We start from the raw sequence: 14,271 nt of genomic DNA on the forward strand, positions 1-14,271 counted from the left end.
AAAAACCTGTACAGGTTTGTAAAAAAAAATAGTACATGACCATAGTTTTGCTCACTGAAAAACAATATTAAATGTCATGAATCACTGAATCTCAAAAATTTTATTATATATAGTACATGAACATAGTCATACATATATATATATATATATATATATATATATATATATATATAGATATATATATATATATATATATATATTATATATATATATATAATTATTACTAATTAGAAATTAATCATAAAAATATATATATTTTAAATGATTAAATTGTTTTTTGTGCATGTGTTCATTAAAAAAAAAGTGCAAACTAACCAATTCATTAGAATAAACCAGACTGTCTGCCACTACATGTAAGAGAGATGGATAGATTGAATGAACTGGTTCACTAGAATGAACAGGATTTAAAAATGTAGACTAGTTCATTCCCAGCACCGCTGCTGTCAAGATGAAATCTCACAGACGTCAGTCAGTGCCGGTCCCCCCTAAACACGTTGTATGCATGTTGCGTAGGGCCCCCAGAAGTCTGACGTCAGTACATGATCAGCTCAGTTCTGATGCAGCCAAAGCCGGTTTACAGACACAAGCGTAGCAGCTAATGCTGAAGTTACAGCGGCTTCTCAAACCATCTCTCCTGAGCTATTACACAGGGAGTTGTGTTGCAGCTTCCGCTAGATGTGCAGGTGTTTAGGGAGGCGTCGAGATTAAATTACACAGGCCAGAACACAAACAGCTCCGGGATCAGCCGAGAGAAATGGTCACAGAATCCATCAGCGGCGGCGCTGTGCCTGCGAGAGCCGCTTGTCATTCATTGTGTAAGAGACTCTGTCGTAACTGCGATATCACCGAGCCGTTTGAGCTCTTAAGCGCTGCTATTGCGGCCTATTACTGGCTAAATGTGTTATGAGCTGAGCTATAAGCCATCTGTAGGAACAATTCTTCTCACGTCACGCCATATACTATATTGTAATCGGGTCTGAAATGTGTGTGGGAGTGTTTTGTGAAAGATCTTGTTTGAGTTTATATGCATAATGCTTCTAGATGAAGTGTTTGAATCACCTATGAGACACTGACTCTGATCAAGTCAGCATTAAATTAAAATTCACCCTGTTTTGTTGCTTAATGGATGTTCCTGGTCTTATGAATGACTCTTGAAGTCAAAAGATATAGATTTATTAGTATAGTGCTTTTCACATTTTATGTTGTTTCAAAGTAGCTTTACAGAAACCATGATGCGAATCTTAATATTTTCATGCCTTATACTCGCATTTAGCAGATTAGAGCTTTGTGATATTACTATAATTACACTGTAAAAAATACTGTGAATTTAACAGTAAAAGACTGTAAAAATGCTACAGTAAAAACCTGTTAAATGGTTAACGGTAAGTTCCCCTGCTATATACGGTGGAAAGCTGTACTGGACATTACATGTAATTTTACGGTAGTATACCGTTTTTGGAAGTGATAAAGAATCTAGGCTATAACTGACAGTGAGTAACCATAAATTGACATTCCCAGAAGTCCCTGCGTTGTATTTCAAATCTGATGTTTGTTTGTTTTTTGTTGTTGTTGTTTTTTGTTGTTGTTGTTATTGAAATATCTGTTTCTTCTTTCTATGTTTCTAAGTTTTTTATTAGTATAGTGCTTTTCACATTTTATGTTGTTTCAAAGTAGCTTTACAGAAAATCATGATGTGAATCTTAATGTTGTCATGCATTATAGTTGCAATTAGCAGATTAGAGCTTTGTGATATTACTATAATTACACTGTAAAAAATTACTGTGAATTTAACAGTAAAAACCTGTTAAATGGTTAACGGTAAGTTCCCCTACAATATGGCGAAAAAACTGTATTGGAAATTACATGTAATTTTACAGTAATATACCATTTTTGGAAGTGAAAAAGAATGTAGGCTATAATTTACAGTTAATAATCGTAAATTGACGTTCCCAGAATTCCCTGTGTTACATTTCAAATTGAATGTTTTTTTTTTTTTTTGTTGTTGTTGTTGTTGAAATAACTGTTTCTTCTTTCTATGTTTCTACGTTTTTTGTTTTTCTTTTTTTTAAGTTTTGTACATTAGGGTTGTATGTTACACATATTGTTGTTAAATTAAATTTTATGACATTATTTGAGTTTCATGTGTGTTATCATGATGGTGTTTAGTGTTTGTGTGAATGACACTGTGCACCTTCTATATATGTTAATATTTAAAAACTGCTGCTTGTGATAGGCTTTGGTTCATCATGTGACTTTCTCATCACTACATGCTTTTGTTGGTTATTAGTGAATTACAAAGGTACAAAACAGATTTCAGTACTTCAGTAGGTTGGTATATTAACATTATATTAGTTAATAAAATTACGGTATTTAACTGTAAATTTCTAGCAACCATAGCTGCTGTTTTTTACCGTAAATTTTACGGAGTTTTTTTACAGTGTACATTTTGAGACAATTCTAGCAATCAAGCAGGTGAGATTTGATATATATCGCTTTACTTGAGTGTATTGTATGTCTGTTGATAAAGCTGTATATACCTGACTTTATATAGTTGTGCAATAATGTAATCTATAGTAATATATTTAAAAACTCCAGACCTACATTATTTCTCATTGAATTTGAAATAAAAAGAAAATAATGATAATAATAATAATAATAATAATAATAATACATAGAAAATTTTCAGAAAATAACATTAAAAATGTAAATAAATAAAGACTATTTCATTTGTAAGAACAATTTTTACTTGAATATGTTTAGAATATATTATTCAACATAATATAATATAATAATTACCTGAGATGAGCATGAACAATTGATGGGGGATACATTTTTATTTTTTTGGAATTAGTTCAAAACATTTTTACATACAACTTTCACTTAGAAATTGCTAGGTTACAAGTTACAGAAAAATCCAGTATTATTCTCCAGATGTTCCTGACTTTCAAGCTCGTCCTCATGTAGATACCATGCATTTTTACTGAGGGTGTTGAACTACAGTACACACACATAAGAGCAAAACTCCACCTAAAAACTACATAAAAACACACCTCTGACCGAGAGTAGCCTAATACTTAACATGCCAATGCAGTTCAACCCGTTTGCATGTTTGCACTGGACAGTGTAATGCAGCTAATGCAAAAGCGTGCTTATTCCCTACAGTCCTGCCTGAGGTATTATGAGCTGACTGTGTTCGGATCCTGACCTGTTACTGACCTTGATGCAATGCTTTTATAGGGTACAGTGTGTCTCTGAACGATCTACAGCACGCTGGGAAAGATCCTGTTGTGGTAAAGTGACTTGGCACTGCCTTCAAGGTTTGTCCAAGTGCCAAAACACATTTTTCCAAAACACACTGGAATGCTTGCACTTTACTATAGTATGTTTTCCTTTTAAGGACACTGACGATGGATCAGAAGGAGCTGGAATCTCAGTCTAAAGTATTTTGTGTAATATTACATATAGGTTTATGCTTAAAAGATTCTACCTGAAATAATTCCTGATGCTTCAATATCGCCTGCAATGTGCCTCATTCCATATGACACATTTTCTGGGCAAAATATATTTTAAATATATGCTAAATATATTTATAAGCAGTGAAGCTCAATGATACAGTATATATATATATATGTGTGTTTTTTTATTTTGTTTTTTTCAAATGTGAATGCATTTTCTTGATTGAAATATATGGAAAAAATATTTATTTTTTAATGCTTTTTTAAAAATATGTTTTTGAAATAGATTTTTAAAATATACATGTAAATATACATTAGTAGAAAATATATTTATGTAAATGTATTTTGGAATCTATTTTAGCAAACTTTTTTTGTGTGTTTATAATTTGAAATATACATTATTATTTTTATTATTATAAATCATGTGGACTTTCTATTTTAATATGCAACCTTTCTTTTCTTTTATGCCCTTAACATATACAGTACATGTTTGAAGTCACTCCAGAAAATAGCAAACATTTATCGGGTCGCTTTACTGAAAGCATAGTTGGTGTTCGTCCATGACTGTTGAACCAAGCCTAGTGCGTACAACCAAAACACATTATCGAAGTCGAATAACCTGGTTTTTCTCATGTGATATGCTTAAGTTGGCGTTGCTATACCAAAATAATTCCCACTGCCAAAACATACTTGAGATAAGCAGATGGTGCTCTATCTGTGTCCACGCTGGCATCAGCGAAGTCTCAAACTGCAGTATTAAAAATAAACAAGCGCACTTTGTGAATGCCATGACCAGTGTAATCTCAAAACACTCGCTCTCACAGAGGCTTTGCACTTCAGCTGCGAAAACAAAGTGGACATTTGAAGCTTAATTGTTGCTCTGCACTATAGCAATAAGCCTCTCACAGCAGGAGCTGAAATCCAATGCAATAAGAGCAAACACAAGTGATTTGTTTTCAACCTTCATCGCATTTGAGACTAACGTGCTCCAAAATGGTTTACACTTCCGATGTTGAAGAGTTTATCACCCGAAAGCCATGAGGAAATGTCACCTGATCATTAGTTATAGTTATAACAGACACAGAAATGAATGAGACGGTGAATCAGCCAAAGCTCTTATTAGTTTTTTTAAAGGTCACCTGCGCCACACCTTACAGAAAGCACACGTTCAGACTTCAGGTTGCAATGCAATGTTTGAGTTTGTGTAGCACAACATTCAGCTGCTTTCAGAAAGGAATCAAGTTCAGTCCATGCATACATTTATCTTTGAGCAGGTCAAACAAGATTCTGCATGGCCAAATATCGGCTCTAGTCTACGTTAATCTTCCAAAAACATTCAAGAATAAGGAAAAATGTCACAGTTCTTGAATAACTTGAATGTTCTTCCTCATTAGAAGCCATTTTGGGTTTTAGATTTGGCAATCATTTTGATTCTGAACCATACTCTCTACCAAGAAAATATTTATTTAGGCATGTTGAGGTGGTGAGGCAAGATCCTCCAAACTATTACATTTTTCATGAACAATGCTTATTTCGTAACATGGAAGAAAAATGAACACCAATCGCTTATTCTTGCCTAAATGTTCTTTTATTGAAAAAGGCCAGGGTGCAAATGTCAAATAAAAAAAGAAAACAAAAATAAGAGACAAGCATGTATTTCAAGCATTTTAATACAAACTTAATATAAACTATTTCAGTCCCTCTTGACATGTAAGACACTGACTCAAAATACTTTGTTATACCATATTTTTATCAAGTATTGCACAATGTAGGTACAAAATTAATATATACGATTACATTGTCCATAATATAGCAAAAATCTGTTGAACTCTTAACAGAAAATACAACTCTTTTTGTTTCAAAAAAGCAAATATTCCTACACTGAAATTTTAACACTAAGGAATATTCTGTACACAATCTTTAGAATTTTCTATTTTTTAAAGATGAATTTCTTTAACAATTTAAAAAAAAAAAAAAGAAATAAAACAAAACATTATAACATAAAGCTTCTGCAGCCATCACAGATCACTGGAGTAGTAAAAAGATATAAATGCAATACCATGTTGTAGAAACAATATATATACTCTGATATTTTACAAACTTTGTACTCAATTAAATTATACAATTAGAAAAAAAGACCACGTAACCCCAGATATATGCGTGTTAGTGCCAATTTCTTAAAAATCAGCCAAGTCTCGCCAACTTTAAAATACTGTAAGTGGCCAGAACTTGAAGCTTCTGTGTTTTTTTTCCCCCCAATGTTTTAGAGTAGTTTTCTTCCAAAATGTAGTAAAAAAATCATTTTTTGCTTTATTGGCAAAAAAGGAACAGAAAACAGACGCATGTTGACCGAGCTCGGACGTGTACGTGTGTGAGAAACACAAGCTTTAGTACAAACTCAAGGGGGCAGAGAGAGCGATATAGAGAGAGAGAGAGAGAGGTATAGATATAGATAGAGAGAGAGAGCGAGAGAGGTATAGATATAGATAGAGAGAGAGAGCGAGAGAGGTATAGATAGAGAGAGAGCTATAGAGAGAGAGAGCTATAGAGAGAGAGAGAGCGAGCGAGAGAGGTATAGATATGGAGAGATATAGATAGAGAGAAAAGGAAATTGAAACAAACACCCTTGGGAACATGCACTTATCAGTGACTAATAGGGATCTTGGTTTCCACATCCACAGTTAGTTGTGCGTCTTCGCCATTCGTTTTCCTTTTGCCAACAATCATTAGTTAGCCATGACTGGCTGGAACTGCTGGTTTGAATACTGCATGTTGCTGAGACTGAAGTTTAAGCCATCCACGAGCGACTTCTCGTTGATGCTCCCGTAGGCTGCAAACACGTCGAAGGCATTGCTGTACTGCAGAGGACTGAGGCTGAGCGGGTTTTCGCCCGGGAACGTCGCGCCTCCGGAGCTCCCTTGGCCTTGCAGGTTGGGGAACACAAACTCCTTGGCGTTGGGCGAGAGCGCGGACGCTTTCTGCAGCGGAGGCGAAGCTCCCAGGCCGTAACCGTAGAGCGAATGCATGGAGCTGGAGATGGCTTTCTGCTTGAGGAGGCTGTTGACATTCAGACCCAGGTTGGTGGGAGAGCTGCGGGCCACTTTGCTGCCGTTTCGGCCGCTGTTCTTCATCTTGGTGGAGCCGAACTTGGTTGCAGCGAACGAGGCGGTGGTGAAGGTTAAAGGCTGGGTGGAGCGCGGCATGAAGGACGGGCTGACGGCCGCCGACTGGCCAAACGGTGGCGGCGACGGCGAGCTGGACTCGGATGAGACGCCCACCGGGTCGCTTATTGGCATGAAGACCTGAGCCTCCGGGTTAAAACTGTTTCTGATCTCCTTGTCCAGCTCGGAGCCGTTCTCTCCGCTATCGTCCACGTATAGCACCTTAACCGCTCCCTTCTCCCCGATCTGATAGGACACTTCGAAAGGGTCGATCCAAACGCTGAGATCCTGAGGCAAATTATTGCGGACGTCCTCGATGTCCAGCCCGCTCTCTTTGGCTGCTTCCTCCACGACCGGATCCACCTTCTCTCCCACATGGATGCACCTAAACCCGGATCCTTTGTATGGCTTGTCGGGGTACCAGTGTCCTTCGTATTTCTTCTTCAGCTGCCTCTCCAGCTCCTCGCCGAAGATGTTGACTCTCCGCCGCGGGAGTTTGTTGTACAGGTATGAAATGATGAAGTTCAGCGCTACTTGGATTTCAAGCTGCATAGCTGCTTTCGTTGAGTGCTGCAAAAACCTCCAAGGCAGTAGTGATCAGCGGGGACTCGGGAGTGCTGGTGGAAGAGAAACGCTTGCTGCTCCGCAGGAAAATCTTCTTGTGCTCCTTGAAGGGGGAAAGAGAGGCAAGGTATTGAGATGAATGTGACCAATAACCCTACACGTGTGACCCTGGAGCACAAAACCAGTCTTAAGTCGCTGGGGTATATTTGTAGCAATAGCCAACAATACATTGTACGAGTCAAAATTATAAATTTTTCCATTTATGCCAAAAATCGTTAGGATATTACGTAAAGATCGTGTAAATTTGATTAGTAATATGCATGGCTAAGAACTTCATCTGGAAAACTTTAAAGGTGGTTTTCTCAGTATTTAGTTGCACCCTCAGATTCCAGATTTTTTTAATAGTTGCATCTCGGGCCAAATATTGTCCTCCTAACAAACCATACATTAATGGAAAGCTGATGATGCATCAATCTCAATTTCTAAAAGCTGACCCTTATGACTGGTTTTGTGCTCTATGTAAACAAACACAAGGCCTGAATGCGTGCTAAATGCACCGTGCATCTACAGGATTCGAGGGAGATTACATAACACGGATTCTCTTCCCCGATTTATTCCGTGAACTGTTGCGTAAAAACGCCTTTATGTGAATATAGGGCATGCGAACACAATGCGACACATTGCGCAACAGATCGGATTTCCCGAAGATCGCGACCAATGGCGTGACGCTCCGCTCGGGGCGTGTAGCCTTGACCAAATATACACCAAACATAACGCTAAATCTTTGCTAGCGTGTCGATATCTGGTCACGTGCAGCGAGCGAAAGACGTAAAATAGTGCGGCTGCGCCTAGTGACTAGTGAGCATCGAGCGTAGATATTGAGACACGGCCATTGTTATTATGAATATGGATTGGGAACATTCTGGACGCTTTCTGTAAACGTTTTAGGATTCCAACAGAAGACAGCGTTCACACACGAGAGAGGCTCATATGACCGCACGGTTTTAGAAAGCCTGGATAAAACGAATTAATGAGAAAAACGATCCATTCAAGCAGGCAATCAGAATCTGAATTAATCAGCTTCTTAAAGCGATAGCGCACTCGTATGGAAATCAACTCGGATGTTTGCCTTCGTTGCTCTTGTTTCCTTTTCGCGGAGCGCAAAAGCAACATTTCCGAGCACTGACAGCTTCAGTCACTATTGAGTTTTGATGCATTTTGTATAAAGCGAATGGTGACTGAGGCTGTCATTCTTTCTCACGCCTCTTTTTGTGTTCCACTGAGCCGTACAACCTATAAATTACAACATTTTTGGAGTAAACAAGCCTTTTTGACGCAATGCCATAGAGATGCAACTTTACATAACGTTATATATTTGCTTAACCCATAGCAAACGCCTCAGTTTGACACATCACGACGGTTCAATGCCAGATACTTACATTAAACGACCGTGTTTTTCTCTCCTGGCGGCTTCCGCTTCGGTTCCAAGCTAACAGTTATCGAGAAGATTATTCCAGTTAGGCTGCATCAATATCACTTGTTTTTCTTCGGGTGTTTTTGGAGTCTGTCGTCAGGCAATCCGACTCCCCACTGCCTGGGAGTTTTTACAACTCTGCCCTTTAAACTCCTGACTGGATCTCCTTTATAGCGCTCCTCCGCCACGGACATGACGGGGGCGGTGATGCGGTTTTCAGAGGTCAAAACCCCAGCGGCGCTTACGATTGGACAAACGCGCTTTCCTCATACAGCTGCCTCCAAATTCTCCGCGCTGATTGGCTGCGCGCTACGTCGATAGCCAAAAAGACCCGCCCCTCGTCCAAATAAGCGTTTAGTACATTTATGGCTGGCGTTTTTAGTTATGTATTAAGTGTCGTCCTCCCACACGTATAGGCGATCTAAACATAATAACACTATTATACTCGTGCCTCCTTTGCGTATTTGATTTTTCGAGACACCTCGCTATCGCTAAATCTGAATGTAGCACTGCAGCTTATAATACAACCTAATATTATAAGCATATTCGTTTGAATTCATTTCAGACGTGTTAAGTAGATAAAAAGGTGTAAGTAAATAAATAAACGCGTTAAGCGCAAGGACACAGCGGAGTGACTTTGGTCATTTGGTCCAATGAGGTGTGATCTGCCCTTGTGTGTTTTGCGTGGAAAAAATACAGGCACACTATTGGCTGGCCGTGCCTTCGTCATCATCATCCATGCAAATACACTAGTACACTCACTTCTGTGGGTTTACCTTGTGACTTTTTCAAGTTATGCACCATGCATTTCTTTTTAAACGACATGCATGTAATTTAAAAATTGTTAAATAACTTGCAAAAAACAAGTTCTGTATTAAAGCATAGTCTATAGCCGAGTGTAAATCAAAACCCAATTGTACATCTGCGCTACATATATAGCCTAGTAACACTATACAGCCGTGTTGTGTTGCTTTTTCTATAGTATCAGTATGTTGATGCCTTACACGTCTCAGATTTCATTTGCCGGGTAAACCAAGCTCCCCTATGCAAGAGGTTTAAGGTTTTTTGGCGTCATGAATTGTTATGAGCCCATCCAAATATAGGCCTTGTGTACACGATGAGCTTTGTACCATATGGGTGAGGATTGCAGAGAAATATCATTGACTCCAGGCTCACAAAACCACACCATGATGCTTAAAGTGAATTCTGAGCTGTATACTGACGAGTCCCGATGAGATGATTCTGTTTTATAAGTGAGCTGTGCTCTGGGTTTAAACAGAAATGAATGCAATCCCGAGTTGTGTATTTTAGCATCTATTCTCTTACTCTGGTGTTTGTCTAAGCAACATTTTCTTATTGGCCTAATTACGCCGTGCGAGAGGAACATGCAAATGACTGCAGAAGTCTAAACTCGGATAATTTGCTTAGCAGGGATATTGTTAACGTTCAAAGTTCAGAGAAAGCCGGAGTGGGAGGAGGGAGGATCGACGCGGCCAATGCACTGCCTGCTTATTACAACCTTTTTTGGTTCTAGTGACTGCTGATAAGGTGGTTAGAAATGTGACCCGACGGCCTTTCTCTAAGGTTGCTGTGGAATTAAAAACACTCAATGGCTTTATGTCGCCTAGGAAGCCAAACACTGTCATTCTGCTCTGTATGTGAGGCTGTTAAACCCTGTTTCGTTATTCAAATGAGCTCTCCATTATCAAATATCAATATTCTATATCTCTGTATTATTGCTTGTTAGAATATGAATGTTATATAAAGCAATTAGCTGGTCACTTAAAGTGATAGTTCACCACCAACATTAAAATTCTATGATCATTTACTCATCCTGTTATTGATCTGGGCACTACAAAAAATGATATCTTAGTATTTGAGTCTTGTTTTTCAGTACTAATATAAAAAAAAAAAAAATTAAATCAAAATTGTAAATAATTTACTTAAGAAGCAACATTTCTTGTTTTCTGAAAAATGAATCAAACTTATGTTTATGCTCATTTGACACTCAGAATGACAAAATATTTGTTTAAAATTAAAAAATTTTAAATAAAATTTAAATTTATTGATTAAAATTAAGTGTTTTACTGAAAATAAGAAAAAAAAACAGCCATCAGGAAAAGAAAAAAAATCGGTCATAAAAATAATTTTAAGTGAAAGGGAATATTTATTGTTTTAGTCAAAAACTCTCATGGTTTTAATCAGTTTGTCAGAAAATAAGACAAAAATACTGTGAAAATATTAAATTAAATTTATAATTGATTATAATTAATTTAATTTCAAATGAATTTATATATATATATATATATATATATATATATATATATATAATATTAAATATAAATATATATAGTAGTATGTATGACTCTTGTTTTTCGCAGAAGTTGTACTGCAAAAAAAATAAAATCCTAAATATATATATTTAAAATATAAAATATATATATGTTTCATATATATATATATATATATATATATATATATATATATATATATATTTTTTTTTTTTTTTTTTTTTTTTTTTTATATATTTTATTTTTTTAATTTTTTTTTTTTTTTTTTTTTTGAAGTAAAAAGGAGGTATTTTGAGAAATGTTTCTGTTCAATGTGCACCGAAACTGTCTGGTTACCAAATATTTTCTTTTATGTTCCAGAGCAGAAAGAAAGTCATACAGGTTTGAACAACATGAGAGTGAATAAATGATCATTTCAGGTAACCTATCCTTTTCAGATTAATATTTACAAAACATGACCTATACTTTTATGTTGTTATTTTCTGGAAGATTTTGGATTTATTTGTGGTGGATTCTTTACGGTTCCTTACATAAATATGACGCAGAGACTGTAGCATAGCAACAACAAATATACTCAGATAAAACAAACGGCGGCTCCTCCCTGCTCATGACATACGCATGAAGTCAACACTGATCACACCCTGCTCTTTCTTAACGTTATTTCAGGAACTCGTAGGTCTAAAGAAAGAGCGGCCTCTCTACATTCCAGTCATGTTTTCATTCCTGCTCAGTCCATCTGTTTACTAAGGCTCCTGTCGCTGATAGAGTGAGATATAAGGAACGCCTCACTGTTCCGGTGAGTTTGAGATGCTGTTAGACGGCTGAACAGGTAGAGAAGGGTACGAGATCCCAGATTGCTCCTCTGCAGGGGTGTGAATGAAGCATTCACTGACTCACACGCTGGAGCTCCGCCAGTGGAGGCGGAACAGGCCTTTTACATGATGAGCATCAACAACACAACGCCGTTCAACCGTAGCAATGAGATATAATGCACACATGCTTTCGGTTTAATCACAATAAAACTTTTGTGGATTTTAGTCCATGTCTTTTAGCTCTATACACACACTACTAAGGTTTGGGGTTGGTAAGATTTTATGTTTTTAAAAGAAGTCTCTTCTGCTCACTCAGGCTGCATTTATTTAATCAAAAATACAGTAAAAAAATATGAAATATTATTACAATTTAAAATAATGTAAAATAATTTATTTCTATGTGAATGTGTGTTAAAATGTAATTTATTCCTGTGATCAAAGTTGAATTTTCAGCGGTCTTCAGTGTCATATGATCTTCAGAAATCATTATAATATGCTGATTTGCTGCTCAAGAAACATTTCTGATTTTTTTTTTCTGATTTCTGAAACAGTTTTTGTGAAAACACATTTTTGTGAAAAAATGTGATATTTTCTTTTTCATGACTCTTTGATGAATAGGACAAAAAAACAGCATTTATTTGAGCAATTTAATGTATTCTTGATGAATAAAAGTATTAATTTCTTGAAAAAAAAAATCACTGACCCTAAAACTTTTAATTGCAGTATTTATTTATTTATTCATTTATGATCTATATACTACGGAGCTGTATTGTTATGTGTATTTAAATGTGCTACACTGCGAAATAAATAAATAAAATAAATAAATAAAACTCAGTTAGCATTTTTGTCTTGTTTTCCAGCACAACTATCTAAACATTCTTAAATCAAGAGACATTTTATGGAGAAGCAAAAGTCTTATTTTCTGAAAAATGAATAAATTAAGTGAGTTTTTTGTTTTTAAAAAAAATTAAAAAAAAATTGCAGGGAGACAATAAAAATAACATTGTTTTCCCTTTGAATTAATATGATTTTTTGTATACCACTGGCAGAGGTAAAGAAAAGCAAAAATTCTGACAAATGTATCAAAATTAAGTGACTTTTTTCATGAAACAAGAACAAATACATGCCAGTGAGATCAGAAAAATAAACTACTTTATTACTAGAAACACTTCATCATCATCTTCATTCATCATCGCCCACTGTTTCACACGGTTTCCTCCATCTATAGTTATAATAACATAATAATGTGTTTTGTTGTGCGCTGATGTTGACACACATGACAGATATCTGGATGATAATGCGGTCAGTGTGGTCTCCGGGAGAGTCCACATGAGCTTGTATCATTTCCAGCCAACAGTTGAGTTAGTGATAAGAGCCTAACGTCCTGCAGAAGAATGACCTGTTTATCTAACAAACAGCAAGCAGAGCCTTAACAAGAAACTCCAGGACGGAGTGAAGTCTTCTCTGGATGTTGAGATGTGGTGGAGGCCTCAGATCTGGATCCTCCCAAAACCAACAACATTGTTCTGAAAGTGAACACTCTTAAAAGTACAGCATTCAGAAAGGGTTTCACAGCCTCACAGAACATGGTCAAGTTTTAGTGATGCCATAAGAGATAATCTCACTTTTAATTACAAAGCACCAACAGGTACATGGTAAAAATTATTTTTCAAGGTTGAAAATAAAGTAAAGATTATTGGAGTACAAGAAAATTCTATTTCTATACTATTTCGAAATTTCACATTTTATTCATCACTGTAACAGTGAAATTTTGAAGAAGAAAGAAATAGTATTTTATTGTCAAATTTTTACTGTTATGAATAAATAAATAAAGTAATAAAATTGAAGTGAGGTTATTATAGTTCATCAAAACTAAAACTAAATCCATAAAAAATACTTGAAATAAACTAAATGCTAATTAAAATTAAATAAAATAAAATAGAAAAACTTCAGCATATTTGATTTCAGATAAGAAACATTTCTCATTTTCATTTAGTTTAACTTGAAGTCCTAAAATAACTAACTATATACACATTTAAAAACAAAAAATATAACAATGACTATACATTAACAATAACATTACTAAATTTACAAGAAAATACTATTTCAGTCTTTCTACTTAAATATTTATGTGTACGTCAATGCATTATTTGTTGATTCTTTGTAATTATTTGTATTAATTACTAGCCATTTCTGAAACAAAACTGTTTCTACGCCAGTTTTTGTTTTTCAGTGTAACACATCATGTCAAATGTGAAGTTTTGAAGTAGAAAGAAGTAGTATTTTGTTGTGAGATCTCCAATAATCTGTATTATTTACAACTATTATATTATTATATTATCAGCATAACAATTGAGTGAAAAGTTGGATGGATAAAGTCTCATGTATTTCATAATGTTGTAGTATTTTGTGTAAAACCTGATGATCATGTTCTCCATGATTTGAGATCCAAAAGACATCCGGAGCTTCAATGGAAGAAAAACATCTGACCGTCTTTAAGTTTTAAATGCTCAC

The 14,271-nt window shown here is 35.8% G+C and overlaps 1 protein-coding gene across 1 annotated transcript; it reads right to left on the reverse strand.

Annotated features, from left to right (window-relative positions):
- Nucleotides 1–5,707: 5,707 nt before the first annotated feature.
- tob1b (transducer of ERBB2, 1b) lies at nt 5,708–8,816 on the reverse strand. Its single transcript, XM_019094933.2, has 2 exons — nt 8,620–8,816; nt 5,708–7,283 (listed from the first exon to the last, which is right to left on the reverse strand). Exon 2 carries the CDS (start codon nt 7,166–7,168, stop codon nt 6,182–6,184), a length of 987 nt encoding a protein of 328 aa, XP_018950478.1. The 5' UTR covers nt 7,169–7,283; nt 8,620–8,816; the 3' UTR covers nt 5,708–6,181.
- Nucleotides 8,817–14,271: the final 5,455 nt, after the last annotated feature.

This window comes from Cyprinus carpio, chromosome B12, assembly GCF_018340385.1.
Source record: "Cyprinus carpio isolate SPL01 chromosome B12, ASM1834038v1, whole genome shotgun sequence".
Classification (NCBI taxonomy): domain Eukaryota; kingdom Metazoa; phylum Chordata; class Actinopteri; order Cypriniformes; family Cyprinidae; genus Cyprinus; species Cyprinus carpio.